Source organism: Podarcis liolepis (assembly GCF_965112155.1).
Source record: "Podarcis liolepis genome assembly, chromosome: 12".
NCBI classification, from domain to species: Eukaryota; Metazoa; Chordata; class Lepidosauria; order Squamata; family Lacertidae; genus Podarcis; species Podarcis liolepis.
The window spans coordinates 50,612,265-50,632,031 of record NC_139563.1 but is presented as its reverse complement, the minus strand read 5'-3'; the positions used below and the strand labels follow the sequence as shown (position 1 = coordinate 50,632,031).

General features: G+C 42.8%; 1 protein-coding gene across 3 annotated transcripts in view; it reads right to left on the bottom strand.

Annotated features, from left to right (window-relative positions):
* ITPRID1 (ITPR interacting domain containing 1) overlaps window positions 1–18,156 on the bottom strand; it is a 67,786-nt gene extending 49,630 nt beyond the window's left edge. Inside the window, exons 1-2 of one of the 3 annotated variants that reach the window (XM_083467866.1) lie at window positions 18,066–18,156; window positions 77–251 (exon numbers count right to left, since the gene is read on the bottom strand). In XM_083467866.1, the coding sequence (XP_083323992.1) occupies window positions 77–230 (154 nt within the window). In that variant the 5' untranslated portion in view covers window positions 231–251; window positions 18,066–18,156. Of the gene's footprint in view, window positions 1–76; window positions 252–10,866; window positions 11,245–18,065 lie in introns of those variants that run through there. The other 2 variants (XM_083467867.1, XM_083467865.1) reach the window with 2 other exon arrangements.
* Between the last annotated feature and the right edge of the window lie 1,611 nt (window positions 18,157–19,767).

Sequence of the window (19,767 nt, the reverse complement as noted above, 5' to 3'; positions counted from 1 at the left end):
CAAATTGGCTCCCAAGTGAGGAAGATAAGGGACCTTTAGATACTAAGATCTTAAAACACCTCATAGAACCTCTTACCAAGTTGTGGTGGAGAAAGAGGCTTGTCTACCACAGCTTTTGGAGCTGGAAAATCTTCACCCAGTTGCGTCCATGACATGTGGGTTGATGAAAGCAGTCCTCTCTTCTTTTCAGTGTCAATATTGGTTCCATGGTGATGGGATTCTGAGAACATCTCAGTGTAAAAATGAAACGTCTTTAAAAAAAAGATGGAATGAAGATCAGTTTAATATAATGAATGAATGATTGACAACCCTGGATGAAGCTGAAGAAGTTGTGGAGAAGAAGATCTGGTTGAGCATCAGAGCTGTAGGTAAAAGAGCAGAGCTTGATCTTAAAACACACTGAAGGATACACTGGAAAAAAACTGATTTATTTTCTTTTCTAATGTGTCATATAATTATAGAAAAGTTATCAACATAAAACAAACAGGAACCCCCCCTCTCTTTTTCATTTTCTATTCCTTCCTTCCTTCTTTTTTGAAGCACAGGTATTTGTGCCCTCTGGTGTACATACCCTAGCAGTTGGGTCCATTTAATTGTCTAAACAATTGTTTCATTGTTAATTAACTTGGAGCATAGAACCAGTGAGCTTTGCCAGATGTGTAAAAAGCTCCTGAAGAATAATCTCCTGTGGTCAGAAACACGGGGAAGTCAACTGCCCCACTCTCACTAAACGGCAGCCTTGAGACTAATCAGGAGAAATATTGAAACCTCATCCCATCAACTTAATGTCAGCCGCCCAAAGCTGGCTGAGATAAAAAGCTCTTACACCACTTGGCTGAGTGTTGAGGAAAAAGTGCTCGTAGTATCCATGGGACAACGACACCAATTCACTAGGCTGATCTGATGTTTTGTGAATGAAGATTCATGCCACCTTTGGCTCCCACACTCCCTCCAACTCCCTCCTTTCTCAGTTTGAGACTCATCAGCATAAAATTCTGGTTTCTAGAGTGGGTTTACAAGGCAAGCACAAACCACAATTTATTGATTTGAACGAGGCGGCAAACTATGGGGTTTTGAAAACTAGGAAAGAATAGAGGCTCCTTGAAGGCTCATTAATGTAACCTAAGCAGAGGTTTAATTTTGTATCTGAATCAGCCTCAGGATACATTCGAAATGACATTTGCCTACAGAAGAAGCCCTCAGCCTCAAAACAACTGCAAAGTGGGAAGGAAGAATGACAGACCCTACCAGTGTCCTTATTTTCCAGGGATAGTCCCGGATTTACAGAAGTCATCCCAGTTTCTGATTTGATCCTGGAACATCCTGTTTTTCCTTAGGACGTCAATATTTTCATCAGAGAGATGTTGGAAGGTATGGAGTTATGCCATTCAAGCCAAGGAGATAAGTATACAACCTTTAGAAGACATCTGAAGGGAAGGCAGCCTTGTATAGGGAAGTTTTTTAATGTTTAATTATGTTTTTATACATGTTGGAAGCCACCCAGTGTGACTGGGGCAACTGGTTGCCCCATCAGATGGTCGGATAACAACAACAACAACAACAATAAATGAATAGGGCATCCCTATTTCCATTGGAGAAATGTTGGAGGGTATGGAATGGGGATGCACAAGAGATGCAAACGTCTTAAGAAAAAATTAACAGTGTGAATAAAGCAGCTAGTACAAGGAGAGTTCTAGAAAACTGGAGAATCAGAAAACTAAACGGGACAATGTCATCAACCTGAATAACCAGCTATCTAAAGTAGAATTCACAGGGTCCTTACAATGTTTCCTGACTGCCTGTTTTTTTAAGTGTAGTGTACTGTCTTAGTGTAACTCAGGAGTAGTCAACCTTTTTATACCTACCGCCCACTAATGCATCTTTCCTGATGGTCAAATTTCCTTACTGCCCACCAGTGCTCGATGGAAGGAGGATTCAGCTTGTGCCGTAGAACCCCCTCCCGTCCACCTAGAACCGTCCACCTAGAACCCTGAAACGCCCACTAGTGGGTGGTAGGGACTAGGTTGACAACCCCTGGTGTAACTGGAAACCTCTGTGGCAATGACGCAACAAAATGTTGACATCGACTGAAATGTTTATAGAGTCCTGGGTAATCACTTGCCTTACAAGCAAATTTGATCTACACGTTGCCTGCCAAGTTCTTCTTCTGTACATAGAAAGGATTGTGTGAATCAATCCTGTGACAGCAGAACTACATCAATAGTATTAGGAATTACAGTGGTACCTCGAGTTAAGTACTGAGTTCATTCTGGAGGTCTGTTCTTAATCTGAAACTGTTCTTAACCTGAAGCACCACTTTAGCTAATGGGGCCTCTTGCTGCTGCCACCACACAATTTCTGTTCTTATCCTGAAGCAAAGTTCTTAACCCAAGGTACTATTTCTGGGTTAGCAGAGTCTGTAACCTGAAGTGTATGTAACCTGAAGTGTATGTAACCTGAGGTACCACTGTATCAGCATAGAAAAGTTGACGTAGTGTCAACAAGAGTTATCTTAGCATATCAGAAGGAGTAGCAAAGAAGATTTTAGAACAACTAAAAACATTAAGACATGTGCTAAGAAATGTAAATGTTACAGAGACTGTGCCCTGGATATAATACTAACCATATAAGAATCTTAAGCATGTTGTGGCACAGGTTGGTCTATTTTTGGAGGCTTATGCATCTGGATAAAAAGAAATTGGCTCTCTTTTCTGAGACAACACTTGTGTATACTAGATTTGATCCAGTGTTAATAGCAAAATCCCTATTGCCAAGATACTATTATACACTTGTTCTCATAGTAGACCATGAACCTTAATTTACGAGAGCAAAATCCCCAATAACAATCAGATGTCGGACATCAGAGAACATTATGCTGCTGAAAAGAAAAGGGCTTTGCGGAAATAATAGACGGTGCTCATGGAAAACAATATAAAAGAAAAACCCCAGCATATGCAGGCGTAAGATATAGGGACATAAAGCTATAAAGGCCGTATCATCATATATGAGCCAAAATCATAAAATATATAAATATGAGCAGCTGGAGCTAGAAAACCAAATCTGGGAATTGGAGAGGGGGGAGAGATTTAACATAACCAGCAACTTATTGCTCCAAGAGGGTAAAATTGTGAAAGCACTGCCAGAGGCCCCAATTTCAGTCCAGGAGTGTGGAGTAGTTTGCTGTGCTCTTCATTTGATAAAGGCTCTATGGATAGAGCAAAAGAATCTTGGAGATTATTGGCTCATCTTAATAAGAGCGGAATATCCTGGAAGCTGATAATGGAACAATCTAAAAGACAAATTGCTCAACCCTAACACTTGACCCTTAAGAAAGGACACACAAACAGCTACACCAGATCAACATTGCCCAGGGTTGTGGGTATATGCAGTATTGCACACCGGTGCTTTACAAAAGCAGTTCCTCTGAATAATGCATTGTGAGTGGGTGCATGGAGTTGGGAAGAGAGAGATAAAGGAAATCAGAAGAAACCATGCTTGAATTCTGTGTCTTAAAAGCTTGAAGATGACTGCTCTGGTGTGCCCACCAAATTCCTTGTCCACTGTACTAAAAAGAATAGAGAAGATACCTGCATATATTACTGTAGGTACATTTTTTTAAAAGGTAAAGGACTCCTAACAGTTAAGTCCAGTCACAGACGACTCTGGGGTTGCAGCACTCATCTCACTTTACAGGCCGAGGGAGCTGGCGTTTGTCCACAGACAGTTTTTCCAGGTCATGTGGCCAGCAAGACTAAGCCACTTCTGGTGCAAAGGAACACCGAAACCAGAGCAGGGCATGGAAACACCATTTACCTTCCTGCCGGAGCGGTACCTATTTATCTACTTGCACTTTCACGTGCTTTTGAACTGCTAGGTTGGCAGGAGCTGGGACTGAGCAACAGGAGCTCACCCCGTGGCGGGGATTAGAACTGCTGACCTTCTGATTGGCAAGTCCAAGAGACTCAGTGGTTTAGACCACAGCACCACCCAAGTACCCTTGTAGGTACATTAAATATCCACAAAACTCTAAATCAGGGGTGGTGAACATGAAATGGAAATCCAATGGTCTTCTTTTGATAAGAGAGTAACATGACAATGAGGAAACCATTCATAAACAGGGAGAGAAGGATCTACAGAAGGGTTCAGATTGAGGATACATAAGGATTCAACCTAAAATGACTTGTGATAGACCTGCATGAGTTACTACAATTCTGTGAAGGGGTCAAATTGACCCCAACACAGTTCCACTGCAAAATATATATAACCAACCAAAGCTGATTGAAAAAGTCAACTCAGGTCTGAGTGGAAAACTGAAGAACGTCATGCCTCTGCAAATCAGTCTGGTGCAGCCATTTCATGAGGAAAATGTACCGTATTTTTCGCCCTATAGGACGCACTTTTCCCCCTCCAAAAATGAAGGGGAAATGTGTGTGTGTCCTATGGGGCAAATACAGGCTTTTGCTGAAGCCTGGGGAGCGAGAGGGGTCGGTGCGCACCGACCCCTCTCCCTCTCCAGGCTTCAGGAAGCTCTGCGCAACCCTCGGGGGACCGGCCCGAAGCCGCGCCGGGCTCCGGAGGGTTGCGCAGAGCTGCCTGCGTTCCTGGGCTCCGCGCAGCTCTGCGCAACCCTCGGGAGCCCGGCGCCAAGCCGCGCCGGGCTCCCAAAGGTTGCGCAGAGCTGCCTGCATTCCGAAGCCTTGGGCGCACTGAAGAGCACGCCCGGGCTTCGCGCAGCTCTCCACAAGCCTGGGGAGACTGGCGCGGCTCCCTAGGCTTGCAGATAGCAGGCTGTTCTGGGGGCTGGGGTCGGGGGAAGCTCGGGCTTCCCCTGCGCCAGCCCCGTGCCTGGGGGGAAAATATTTTTTTTTCTTTATTCCCCCCCCCAAAAAAAAACTAGGTGCGTCCTATAGGGCGGTGCATCCCTAGGGGCGAAAAATACGGTATATCTTAATAGAACACAATATAGCTGTAGACAGCTATATAAAATATAGACTATTAGGTAAATGGCAAGGGAATTAGCAAGACCCATACCAAACTTATACGACCGATTCTTTCTTGCTTCAATCATTAAATTGTTGTAACCCAGTCTGGGGCCTTTGGGTGAAGGACAGTTAAGAAAGCAAGTAAATAACAAGAATAATAAATAGCCACATTAATATTCCTCCCTTCATTTAAGGAGTTTGCAGCAGTGTACATGGAATTTTTCCAGCTCATCCTCTCAACAATCTTGGACATGGGTTGCTGTTTTTGCATGCCCCTCACTGAACCCAACTTTAAGTCCACTTTTGTTCACCTGAAAGAACAAATAAAGCTATACTAAATCTAAATTATCACTGCTGAATTTGTGCATGTTGATTTTAGATTTCAAATATATTAACCTCTAACAGCAGATTTGACAGGATGCATATTTTTCAGGTCAGTGTGTCCTTTCAGATGAGTGCACTTTTTTGTGTGGTATTGAGCTCCACACATCATATTTGGGTTTTCCTTCTTAATTCCTCTCCAAAAGCAACTTTCGGCCTAGAAAATCAGTTGGTAAAATGGTTCCCACCTTCTGTATAATTTGGCAATATGCAAGAGAACATTGTGGACCTTCAGAGGCCCCCAAGAGGGAAGCAGTAAAGAATCTTCCTGAATATGCTGGAGCTTGTGGCTTATTCAAGACAATATATATATATATAAATATTACAGTGGTGCCCCGCAAGACGAATGCCTCGCAAGACGGAAAACTCGCTAGACAAAAGAGTTTTCCGTTTTGGAGTGCTTCGCAAAAGAATCTCCCATGGGCTTGCTTCGCAAGACGAAAATGTCTTGCGAGTTCCTGCAGTTTTTTTTCCTTTCCCCCCCTTTTTCTAAGCCGCTAAGCCGCTTATCCGCTTACCTGCTAAGCCGATAAGCCGCTAAAAGCCGCTAAAAGCCGCCAATAGCGCTAATAGCGCTAATCCACTAATCCGTCAATGGGCTTGCTTCGCAAGACGAAAAAACTGCTAGACGAAGAGACTCACAGAACGGATTCTTTTCGTCTTGCGAGGCACCACTGTATGCTGTATAACTGCTGGATATCACTGAAGTGGCTGGTGTTTGCAAATTGGGTCATCCCTTAAAGAGGACACGTATTGCGGTGAGACCTGGATAACCAACACCCTGTGTTGTGGGTGGGTTCTGTTGGTCAGCCACAACACCTGATTGGTAGGTCCCTCAAAGCTGGGTACAATCTGGCCAATGGGTTCGAGGAACCTATTTATGCCCATGCATGTGACCCAGAGCTTCCTCTTTCGGCGTGTGCATTTGGAACACTTGCCCATCTCTCCCTACTTTTAGGGCTTTGCGCTTGACCTTGCTATGCCGTCGTATGTCGTCTGCATGGCAGGGAGCTAGTCGAACCAGAGCCTATGCAAGCAGTCACTTTCTGCAATCAATAAAGTTGTGGCATAAATTCTGCCAAAAACGAAAACCAAAAATTTGAGTCATGTTTGAATTTATTTAAGGGGGTGTGTGTGGTTCTGGGTCTGAGCACGCAAATGCTGGAGCTTGTGGCTTATTCAAGACAATATATAAAAAATATTATGCTGTATAACTGCTGGATATGACAAGGGAAGATGGGCGTTTTAGGTCACAACGCAAGCAGAGCACCATGCCTTATGCCTTAACAAATCCGGTTAATATTTAAGGAGCCACAAAACTCTTTGTCAGTTTTGCTGCAAGAGACTAACAAGCCTACCAGTCAGAAAACTATCGAGCAAGTGTCATCATTTAATCTGTTTTTAAAAAGCCAAATATTAACATTTATATCTGATAGCACAGTGAGATCTCAGTTATAGCCAGCCAGAGACTCATATCAATATGACTGCAATTCAGAAATTACTGCCTCTGGATTGAGATGACTTCCAGGAGGGTAAATGCTTCGTTTGTTACAGCAAAACACTGATGAAGTGGGTACAGTGGTGCCTCGCAAGACGAAAAGAATCCGTTCTTTGATTCTCTTCGTCTAGCGGTTTTCTCGTCTTGCGAAGCAAGCCCATTGACGGATTAGCGGATTAGCGCTATTAGCGGCTTTTAGCGGCTTATCTGCTGATCGGATCAGCTGATAAGCGGCTTAGAAAAAGGGGGGGGGAACCCGCAGGAACTCGCAAGGCATTGTCGTCTTGCGAAGCAAGCCCATAGGAAATTCGTTTTGCGAAGCACCTCCAAAACGGAAAACTCTTTCGTCTAGCGAGTTTTCCGTCTTGCGAGGCATTCGTCTTGCGGGGCACCACTGTACTAGTCTATGAATGCTTAAGCAACAACAAATCTGGTAATATTTAAGGTGCCACTAGATTATTTGTTGTTTGAACTCAAGGCTACAGAGATTGGTGGAACAAAGACTGGACCAAATGTGCATTAGTAAAACCTGTGTACAATTTATATGAAATAAGCTCCATGATACAGCGAACTGCATATGAAACACTACTGGATGGATTATGAAATATTAGCTAAGTGGATAAAAAGGTTTGTCAAAATTGCTAAAGGAATGGAACGAGCTCTTTCCTTGACAGTGTCTGAACCTGAATCTTGTGCTGCATTAAATATAATTGCAATGATAAAAAGCTGTACACCAGTAAGATTAAATCAAATAAACAAGGAATATTCGGTGTTATGTTGGAGGGGATGCCAGGAAACCGGGACTTATGTTCACATGTGGTGGGGGTGTAAATATGTACATTTGGGGGGGGGGGTGTTTAAGCAGATAACAGAAATCACTGGGTTAAAGCTAACCGAAAGCCAATTTACAATAGGGTGGAAGGTTCGCAGGCTATGAAGGACTTCCTCACAAATTTATTGACAGCTGCACAAATTATTATAGCTAGGAAGTGGAAGGGGCAAGCAGAATATAAAATGGAAGAATGGTATAAAGGGTTGTGGGATATAGCCATTGATGATAAATTAACATGTGCTATTAAGGTAAGACATGCAGGAGAAACGATTTGAAGGAGATATGGAAGGTATTTGTAGAATTTGTACTGTTAAAATGGAAAGGCGTCAAACCATTGCAAGAGGTGTTGAAATTTGGGGAGGTTGGATAGTTACAATGGAATGGTCTTGGGGGTGGGGTGCCCATTTTTATTTTCATTTATGATTATTACTTTGTATAAATAAATAAATAAATAAATAAATAAATAAATAAATAAATAAATAAGAAAGAAAGAAAGATGTAAGGAGCAGAGCAAGAAAAGTAGGACTGGGGCTTCCAACCACTTAATTGGCCACAAGTGCAGGCAACAAATGCTCATCTCAGAGATTGCCTTCCACATGTCGTCTATTTGCATGGAGGTAAGGAGGGCCACGGACACGGGTGGCGCTGTGGTCTAAACCCCAGAGCCTAGGGCTTGCTGATCAGAAGGTCGGCGGTTCAAATCCCTGCGATGGGGTGAGCTCCCATTGCTCAGTCCCTGCTCCTACCAACCTAGCAGTTCTAAAGCACGTCAAAGTGCAAGTAGATAAATAGGTACCACTCTGGCGGGAAGGTAAACAGCATTTCCGTGAGCTGGTTCACCAGAAGCGGCTTAGTCATGCTGGCCACATGACCCGGAAGCTGTACGCCGGCTCCCTCAGCCAATAAAGCGAGATGAGCGCCGCAACCCCAGAGTCGTCTGCGACTGGACCTAACGGTCAGGGGTCCCTTTACCTTTAAGGAGTGCCACAACAACAGCCCACCAGCTCTGATCTGACACGTGTGCACTGAGTAGTACACCTTCAAACAGGTAAATGTGCGCGCGCACACTTATGCTTGCAAAGGCATTCCATGTGAACAGGGCCCTTGTGCAATTGCTCCAATTGTATACAAGGGCCTATGTGTATACTGAGACCCTCTGAAGTTGCTCCACTGAACATGGTAGCAGGGCATGTGCCATTAGGCACACACATCTCCCCACACATAATGCACCAGGAGTGACAGATCAGAGCATGCTCTAAGAGAAGATGCACCCTGTTAACTCAGTTGCAGCCATCACATTGAAATCTCCCTGGTGATGAAGTCATGGGCCCGTCAAAGCTTCGCAGGTTGCCATCAGCTAGACATAGCCCTGTCATTCCCATGTATCTTTCACGTCTATAGCATGGCAGATTCTAAGTCAGTCATGGCCAAACGTGGCCCTCCAGCTGTTTTGGGACTACAGTTCCCATCATCCCTGACCACTGGTCCTGTTAGCTAGGGATGATGGGAGTTGTAGTCCCAAAACAGCTGGCGGGCCAAGTTTGGCCATCACTGGTCTAAATGGTGCACCAAGGCAAACAACTTCAGGCTTCTGATTTAAATAAGGCTTCAGATAAGCGAACAAAGACAATCGCAAGTCACATTAACAATCACATCAACAGAAGTGTCGCAACAGATCCTAGACTTCAACAGTATCACCAATAAATCTTAAGTATCTTTACTGGCAATCTATGGAGGGCCATCAGCCCTCCTCTTCATAAAGTGGCAGAGATTCCTCAGATGAGCAAAGTCAGAGGCAAAAGCACGTTAAGAAAAATCAGTCATTTGTATGTTCTGCACCAAGAGGGGAATGGGGTTGACATTGGCAGAGAGACAGCATTTAAATTCAAAATAAAAAAAAATTCCTTCCAGTAGCACCTTAAAGACTTAAGTTAGTTCTTGCTAACTTGCTAACTTAGAACTAACAAGAACTAACTTAGTTGGTCTTTAAGGTGCTACTGGAAGGAATTTTTTTATTTTGACTATGGCAGACCAACACAGCTACCTATCTGTAACTGGAACCATGGAAGGCACCACATTGAGCCGCATGAAATGGAAGTCCATCAACCTCACCAAGAAACTTGCACAGGTACAGACTGATATCTATTTTCTTACTAAATGCAAGAACCTGGACATTATACCCAAGGGTCTTAGAATTAAGAACCCTCTACAATCCACGTATCCCACTGAATATGCAAGAAAACTATGCAACACTTTCTCTAAGACAAGAACTAACTTAGTTGGTCTTTAAGGTGCTACTGGAAGGAATTTTTTTATTTTGACTATGGCAGACCAACACGGCTACCTATCTGTAACTGGAAGCATTTAAATTCGTCAAATTTAGCAGGTAGATACGATTGGCGATACTTAGCACATTCTTGAGTTCATGGAAGCAACTTTAAAAGGTGTACTTACTTACTTACTTACTTACTTACTTACGTACCTCCCTTCCTGGGTTTCTATGGTCAGCTGTCGACCATAAGAAGATTGACGTCTATCTGCATTTTTAAAGAATCAGGGCCAAGCAGCAACTTTCAACTGCATTAACCTCTAATGCTAACTCTTGACAGCATACATCTTTTTTTCCATGTGAGGATGCCAGCCCAAGTCTGAAAGCTACTAATTCTTATACATGCAGTAGCTCGGGATATATTTTGTCTTGAGTTCTACACATATTTATAGATCCAGAAAATCAGGTGCAGCTTGAAGTCAAGAGTGTGCTAGAGAAAAACAAACATTACGGCAGCACCAAAACTTGTTAGGATTCAGTATAAAAAAGGAAGTGAGCTCAGGATATTCAGCTTTGCCCTCTTAAACTTCAGAATCCAAAGGAAAAAATGTCTTAGCATGTGCTATAATAATTATCCCCACCCCTGCCCCAGGATTTCCACTCATGTTTCTTCCCAAGTAAGTATTTAAGTTTCTAGTCCTGTGCATTTAACTTAACTTGGAAGCAAGTTCCTCTGCAAATTGTAAGGAAACGACAGTCTGTCAGAACTCAAACATTAGATATCACTGCCTTTTCCAAAAACCTCTGCGACAAGCACAACTTCAAGATATCAAAGAATGAGCAAAACCTTCCCTGAACTTAATCCAGACATTAATTATATGAAGAAGGGAATCTCAAAGTTTACCAGGATAGACAAGGGTCCTTAGATGATGGTGAAGTCCAATTTGTCCTGGTTTCTGCCGCTTCTGCAGGGATACAATAGGACGGTCCTTGCTAGTCTGGTGCCTCTATATTTGTGTTTTTCCACAGATCCCTGGATTGAAAAGCCAAGGTACAGGAACTTGTGTTCCTGGCCTGCCTTCCCAAACCCCATTGAATTAAAAAGCCTTCCACGAAAGGCCAAAAAGGGCTTTTTGCCAAATGCTGGCGTTCTGAGACGACAGCTACGATGGATGATTCTTCGCTTGCCCTCTCAGTAAAAGGAAGAGGAGAACAACAAGTCATCTAAGTTTTAGTGATGTGGGCAGTGGGGCGGGAGGAGGGAACAGGAGAGAGAATTGAAGCCGATTCTAAAACAGGAACTCCTCTCTGCTTCGATTCCAAAGCAAGACACTGTTGTCCCTTTAAAACAGTTTGACCTGTTGGCCCATGCACAAAGGGAAAGGATTAAACTCCACTAAGGAAGTAATGCAAACTTATCTCCCCCCCAAAAAAATATCCCTTCTTTTTTCTCTTTCGGTTGCCATGGATATAGTGCTGAGTGATACAAAACCCTCCAATTTGCATTGCAAAGCAACAGCGAGCAGCAGAGGACACACAACTTGGTATTCTGAATGCAGACAGGCTGTGGAACTTCCATTTTGAGAGCTGGCAGCTACCAGTATGAATAGTGGCGCTTCAGAAGGACTTACCAGTCTCGCAATTTTGAGTCCTTGTATTCTACAAATGGCACTCCTAATTTTGATTAGAATAAAACAAGTACAGTCTCTACAGGTGTGCGCCTGTCTATCATCTATCTATTTGCAACTCCTCTCTCTACAAAGCAGAAATTGGCTAGAGAGTTCAAGAAGGGGGTCATCTGGCCCCTTCTCCATCCTTTCTGAAGCCAAATTTCAGCTGAGGGCCTTGAGTGTAGGCACATGCAAAATCTTCATAGGAATTGTTTTGCCAATCTTTTTTGGCCTCACCCCAATGGATTTCCACAGAAAAGACACGATTCCAATCGAAATTTGGACAGCACCGTGTGGGGTTTATATTCCTAGCCTGCATTTTCTCTCAGGATCACAATGCATTGTGGGTTTTGTAGTCTTAAACTTGCACAATCATTCGTGTAAGGGTGGATTTCACAGGAGATCATGGTGCACGATAGAATTTGGAAACAACCTTACAGTTTCCAGTCCTGCAGTTTTAAAGAAGAGGAAAGGAAAATGCAGGGGACTGAAGAAGATGACACACAGCAGTGAATTGGGAAATTAATGCATTCCTTTGAAACGGGCCTTTACATTTTTATGTACCCACCCCCTGGGGTTGCTTCTGCAATAAAGAGTAGGCCATAAACCTTTCAAATAAATAAAATGGGGGCTGGGTGTGAAAATCTTCTTGTGGGACAAAGTGAGATTAGGTGTGGACAGTTAAGTATAGTAATTTAATTCACTGAAATTGTAAATGCTTGTATCCATTACTATGTGTTGAAATATGTTTGGTTGGTAATTCAGTTCTAGAGAGTTCTCCAGTAGTTCTCAGGTGATTCGCTAACACTGGTCACATAGGAGGTATCTAGTGAAGTAGAGACTCCATTTTATGTGAAGCAAGATGACTGTGCTTTAGAATCCACTGTGAACACTGCTAAGTTGAATAGAGTGCTGGAGTGCCTCTTCCTGTCTTGAGAGAAATAGAGCAAAGCTGCAGGAGAAGAAGGTAAAAGTGGAAATCTCTCATAGGAGCTGCAATTGAGATACGAAGGCTGAAAGTGGTGAACACTGGAAAGGGAGGAAAATACAGTTGTTTGGAAGTCAGAAGAAGAGACTGTAAGCCCATGCTTGGATGAGCATGTGACAGTAAATATTATGTTTTGATTCATCTATAAGTTTCTGCAAGTAAAGTTTTGAAATGTTAAAGTCTGGACATGGGTTTAATTTCCAAGGAAGGGTGTCAGTCATATACGATTTTAGCTTCTTAGCTGCGATTTCACTACTCTGACTTCAACTTGCACAGCAGAGCCAAAGGGGTTAAAATAAAATGACAATAAAGTGATCAAGGGAACACAAGCTGTTTCTTTGTTGCTATGGTGCTGAAAACATGGTAAAACAAATCAAAGGTATTGGAGACAGGAAGGATGCCAGAGTCCTAGAAAGAAGCATATATTACTGTGATACCATAATATGATAAAGACCTAATGGAACCTAAAGATTATAGACCAATATCATTATTAAATAACGATTACAAGCTTTTTACATTGATATTGGCAAATCAATTGAAAATGTCTCTAAGAAATTTGATACATGAAGACCAGGTGGGTTTTCTTCCTGGGAGACAAATGAAAGAAAATGTTAGGAAAGTCATAAATGCTTTGTGTTCATAATGGAAAGCAGGTGATGATAATATTTGTGGATGCCGAAAAGGCCTTTGATAACGTCTCATGGCTATCTATGTCAAAGTTACTGGAAAAGTTGAGATTTGGGCATAAAATCAATTTATAAAGATTAAACAGCCAACATTATAGTAAATAATATTTCAGAAAAATGTATGCCGCACAAAGGAATGAGGTAGGGCTGTCCATTGTCTCCGCTGTTATTTATATTAATATTAGAAGTACTAGCGGAAAATATCAGGAAAAACAATAGAATACAAGGAATAAAAGTGGGACAGCAAAACTATAAATTAAAAGCATTCACGGATGACAATATTAACTTTAGAACAAGCAAGAGAGAGCATACTGGAAGTGATAGAAAAGATAGACAGATTTGGAAAACTGGCTGATTTCAAATTAAATAAAGGAAAAATGATGGTTAAAAATATGGACAACCAAGCAAAACAAGGATCTAGAAACCATGTGTGGGTGGAAAGTAGAGGAAAAAAATTAAATAACTGGGAATCTGGTTAACAGCAAACAGCTATAATATTTGCCAAGTTAATTACGTAAAGGTTTGAAAAGAGATAAAGAGAAATATGGAAAAGAATGAAATTATTGTTACTGGACAGGATTTCGGCTATTAAAATGAATGTCCTTTCAAAAATGTTATTCTTATTTCAAAATAACCCAATAATTAACAACACTCGATGCTACAAAGCATGGCAGAAAAATATATCAAGGTTTATCTGGCATTTATTCTGGAAGCCCAGAATAAAACACAAAGTCATGATTGATATATTAAAAAAGAAGAGGCCTCACTCTACCAGACTTCCAAATCTACTTTGAGGTATCATGTTTATGGTGGATAGAATATTGGATATTGTTGGAAAATATCAGAGTGTTAAATTTGGAAGGATATGATATACAATTTGGGTGGCATGCCTGCCTATGGTATGGGAAGGCAAAAATTTATAAAACCTTTACAAGCCATGTGATCAGAAAAATATATATACATAGTAGGGGAAAAGTACAAACATTTATTAGAAAAGAAAACACCAATGTGGATATCCCTGACTGAAGCCACTGCCAGGAAAAGAACAAATATGGATAAACAATGGTTAACATATAAAGAAATCCTAGATCTTACAGGAGAGGAACTAAAGTTGAAAAATCCTGAGGAATTAAAAATATATATTAATGGATTGGTTACAGATACATCAGATTAACGAACTAAGATAGATAAAAAAAAATGGATTTGCAGAACAAAAATGCCAAATTACAAGGTATTTATTAGATACGAAAGTAAAAGTATTATCAAAAATGTACAAACTGCTGCTAGAGCAGGAAACAAAAGAGGAATTGTGAAATCAAGTATGATTAAGTAGGCACAGGATGTGGGTCATAATATTAATTATGAGCTATGGGAGAATTTATGAACAGTAAATATGAATTTTATGGCGTGTTATGCATTAAAAGAAAATATGATGAAAATGACCCACAGATGGTACTTAACACCTGCCAAACTAGCGAAAATGTTTAAAAAAGAAAAAGGCAAATGTTGGAAAAGAGGGATTTTTTTTCTACATGTGGTGGTCCAGTAAGGTAATCAGGGAATTCTGGGAAGCAATTTACAATGAATTAAAATGGATTTTTTTTAAAAAAAAAAACCTCCCAAAAAAGTCTGAGACATTCCTCTTGGGAATAGTAACAACAGAAGTCCATAAAAACAAAAGAAATTATTATTATATGCCACCACTGTGGCTAGAATCTTATTGGCACAAAGGTGAGAAACAAGTATGGTACCCACCAAGGAAGAGTGACCATATTAAAATGCTTGGTGTCAGGGGCTGCCTCAGGTCTCAGCTCACAAAAGACCAACGCCAAGATCTTCTTATATACAAGGATGTTTATTGCAGTTCATTAATGGTTCCACAACCGAGGCGTGCAGCCCCGCGTCTCTTAACCTTAGACATTTGAAGTCCCCTCTGAATCGGTCCCGCCCCTACACCAGCTTAAGAGGCTTGTGCTGGTCCACCTCTTCCTGTCTTTCCTTTTCTGCAGGGTCTTTCTGCCCCCCTGGGTTCCTTCCCTCCTGCTCTCCCCTGAAGCGGATTCCTCAGATGCCTGCTCCCCCCTCCTTCGTGCTTTGGGGCCAGGCTCCTCCTCCGGGCTCTCTGCATTTCCGCGCGCCTCCACATTTGAACTTGGCGCGCGTTCGCTACCCCTGACCTTCCTCTTGACACTTACGCTACTCCCTGTACTACTCTCCGCCCCTTCCGGCAGGACGTCCTGCCCCGATCTCCTTCCCCTGTCTCCTTCCTGCTCTGCTCCGTGTGTCACACTGGGAACTCCACCCTCTTCACTCCGTTCCTGCTGGGAAGCCGGCCCTGATCTCCCACTCGGGGTTTCCCTGCTGCTTCCCTGCTCCTGGCAAGTCCCCCCTGTGACCCCCCTTGGCCTGACCAGGGGCGCCCCCTTCTGGGAATCCTCCGATTCACTTGAGAGACTCATGGAAGACCTCAAGTCATTGTCATCCTCTTCCTCACTGTCCTGGGATTCTTCCCCATCGCTCTCCGTCTCCCCCCTCACCTGTGCCTCTGTCCCTGAACCCCTGACACTTGGGAATGCTGAATTGGCAGGTATAATGAATAGGATAAGAGAAAAGGGTGATAAAGAATATAAGGAGGATTGGAAAATGTTTATTGGATATTTTAAGAACCAGTATAAATTAGTAATTAATCTCACAGGTGTTGAGTAAATCCAGCAGAACAGGAGCTAATAGAGGAAGAAATTTGAAGACTAAAAATTTGAAATACGTGATTTAGTAGAAAAGTAAAGAAACCAGGAAAAGGGTGGAAGGGGAGTCACTTGGGATTTAGCTGTATGTCGTGATTGGTATGAAAGTTGTATAATTCGTGGGTGGAGAGAAGGGGGTGTGGGACGTGTGTTCTTTGTTTCTATATTAAAAATGAAAATAAAAATAAAAATTTAAAAAGTTAAACGACAATAAAGCGATCAAGGGAACACAAGCTGCTTCTTTGATACTATGGTTCTGAAAAAGTGGTAAAACAAATCCGGGATGAGCAGAGTGACAGAGCAGGGGCAGGGAAACTTTTTATTCATTCGAAAAAATATTTGTCTACCGCTGTGTTTCATAAAACATATATTGAAGCTGTTTACAGCAATAAAAATGTAAAATCTGTCCTACTGGGCCATCTTTATCTTCACTCACCCAACTTTGACAGGTGGTTGGGACCTCCACCTGCCAATCATTCACTATAATGATGTCATGTGACTTCAACCTGTCAAAGAGCAGCATGCAGCACTTCCCAAGTCCACAACAGCCAGTTGTCAGTCATTTGGGGAGTGAAAGAGAGGAGCAGGCAGAGTGCCTCCTCATTGCATGCCCAGTATAATATCTAACACAGGAAAGCACATCAGGCATGGGGAATATGTGGCTCTCCAGGTGTTGTTGCACTACAACTCCCATCATCCCTGACCATCATCAGCCATGGTCGATGGGACTGATGGAATTTGTAGTTCAGCAACATATGAAGGGCTGCACCTGTCCTGCATGTACAGAAAACACGTGTACCAAACAAACCAGAGGGTCATTAAAGACTAAAATGTTACATGGGAAACCCCTCTGCCATGATATGGGACACGGGTGGCACTGTGGGTTAAACCACAGAGCCTAGGACTTGCCGATCAGAAGGCTGGCGGTTCGAATCCCCACAACGGGGTGAGCTCCCGTTGCTCAGTCCCTGCTCCTGCCAACCTAGCAGTTCGAAAGCACACAGTGCAAGTAGATAAATAGGTACCGCTTCGGCGGGAAGGTAAACGGCGTTTCCATGCGCTGCTCCCTCGGCCAATAAAGCGAGATGAGTGCCGCAACCCCAGAGTCGTCTGCAACTGGACCTAATGGTCAGGGGTCCCTTTACCTTTTTATACCTGATCATTATTAAAAGATAATCCCGAATCATCACAATTATGGTACCTCAGGTTAAGAACTTAATTCGTTCTGGAGGTCCGTTCTTAACCTGACACTGTTCTTAACCTGAGGTACCACTTTAGCTAATGGGGCCTCCCGCTGCCACCGCACGATTTCTGTTCTCATCCTGAAGCAAAGTTCTTAACCCAAGGTACTATTTCTGGGTTAGCGAAGTCTGTAACCTGAAGCATCTGTAACCTGAAGTGTCTGTAACCCGAGGTACCACTGTATGCCGGAAGCAGAGAAAGCAGCACAGCCACAAGTGTCGGGAGAACAAGGAATAACATTCCCAGCTACCTCAAACGATGATCCACACATTTCGTCTGAGAAAGGTTACCACCTGCTATTGTGGGAATTTCATTCTTGAACCACAATTACACAACCAGTAAAGAGGATATTACAAGAGCATCCGAATGACTCCTGCAGCTTGACCTGAACCAAATAAATCCTACTGTTTTCAATGGGAGTTTCTCCTGAATGAACAGAATTGTATAGGATAATCCCCAATAAAAGGTTCCGCTGTGCTTCAGCCAAGGTTGTCTGATACAGGATCAACGTAATAGATGTCCTAATTTTCACAGTTTGGAGAGATCATACAGCACCCAAAATAACAGTCATACCCATACATTTAAACTTTCACTTGTTTCCCCCAGTTTTACTGTCCATCAAATTTTAATTTAAGTTTCAGATGTTGGTAATTCTGAAGCTGGACAAGAAGTGAAAGATCACATCGAGACCCAAGCGTTCTCCACTCACACAATCACAGCCATAGTGTGTGGGGTGGGGAATAAAACACAGAATCCAAAATAAAGACCTTTACCTATTGGAGTTTGATGCCCGGGTGACATTTCCAAAGACTTTTATACAGACAGAAATCCAGCCAGTAAGTTTCCCAAGTCGAAATGATATCTCTTGCAGCTTTTAAAATACTTGAAGCCTTTTTGTCTTGCTGCTCCTAAACGAAGCAAGCAAAAGGGTGAAAGACAAACATTTGCCTATCCTGCAGTGACATTTTCATAATCCACGCCCTGCTCCATGTCTAAAGCAAAACCTGTTTTTCAAAGGTATTTTATCTGGGATCATTTAGATAACAGCAAGATCGAGGAGGGCTTCACTCCAAATATAAACAGATCTTGTGTGGAAGGAGAAAGAGCAGACATTTGACTAAGCAAGCTCCTTTATTATATTGTATGTTGTAGAGCCAAGATACCATCACCATCAATGTAAGATTAAGGTCATTAAGGTCAGAGGGATTAGAATAGATGGCTTCTAAGGTATATATTTCATAGAGCCAAAACAAGGTTTTTATGTATGCTATGCTAGGTGCACTTGGCAGCTGAAGGCAGGAGTTTTGGAGCAAGTGTGATGTACAGTGGTACCTCAGGTTAAGTACTTAATTCGTTCCGGAGGTCCATTCTTAACCTGAAACTGTTCTTAACCTGAGGTACCACTTTAGCTAATGGGGCCTCCCACTGCTGCTGCATGGTTTCTGTTCTCATCCTGAAACAAAGTTCTTAACCAGAGGTACTATTTCTGGGTTAGCGGAGTCTGTAACCTGAAGCGTATGTAACCTGAAGCATATGTAACCCGAAGTACCACTGTAGTCTGCCTCTGAGACCTGGATTGAAATCTAGGAATGGAGAAGAAGGTTCTTCAGTCTGCATCTGAAAGTGAACCAACCAAATCTGTAATTCTCAGGCGTAGACGCAGATCAGAAACAGTTAGCAATCAGATTGCACAGTTGTGAGGGCAATGAGGAGATCGGGGCACTAAAATAGCCACAACTTTATTGAATGAAGAAGAAGAACAACTGATCTAAAAATGGCCCCCAAAAATAAATGCAATAAAATTAGGTAAAATTAGGCCAAAAGGTATGCATTGCATGGACAGGCGGAGTCCCCAGGTCCCGAGCGACACCCGCCCCCCCGGTCATGTGGAATAACGACTCATGACAACGTGCTATGGGATTAAATTGGCCACAACTTTATTAAATTTCAAATGTGGGTAGACCTTGGCTCAGGCATTGGGCGTTCTCCCTCCCCAGTCCCCAGCCGGGGACCTAGGGAGCATCAGGGTTATCCAGTGTTTGTGGGGGGATGGGCCGGCTCTGGAGAACATAAGTTCAAGCAGAGATAGCCGCCCCCGTTACGCCGCCGCCGCAGGGGAGAGCAATGATGACCTTTCGGCGTACGGTCAAAGCCTCCCTTCAGAAACCCCTTTAACGGGGAACCCTGGTATCGCCACCGCAAAGAGGAAGATGGACAAAAGGATTCCGCCCAAGGCCTGATACCACCAAAGTTGTGACGTTTTGCTACGGGAAAGGCGAAACCTGCCAATGCAGGGAAATTCCTTTCCAGACCTTTAACAGTGACCTTAACGTAGCAACGCCCGCATACCTGTGAAGAAAAGTTAACCTGCAAAACCTGTGAAGAAAAGTTAACCTGCAAAATAAGACATTAACTGAGGGTGGGTAGGGTGGGAGAAGCTCTGGAGCCAAGTGAGGATTCCCAGGTAAGATCCTC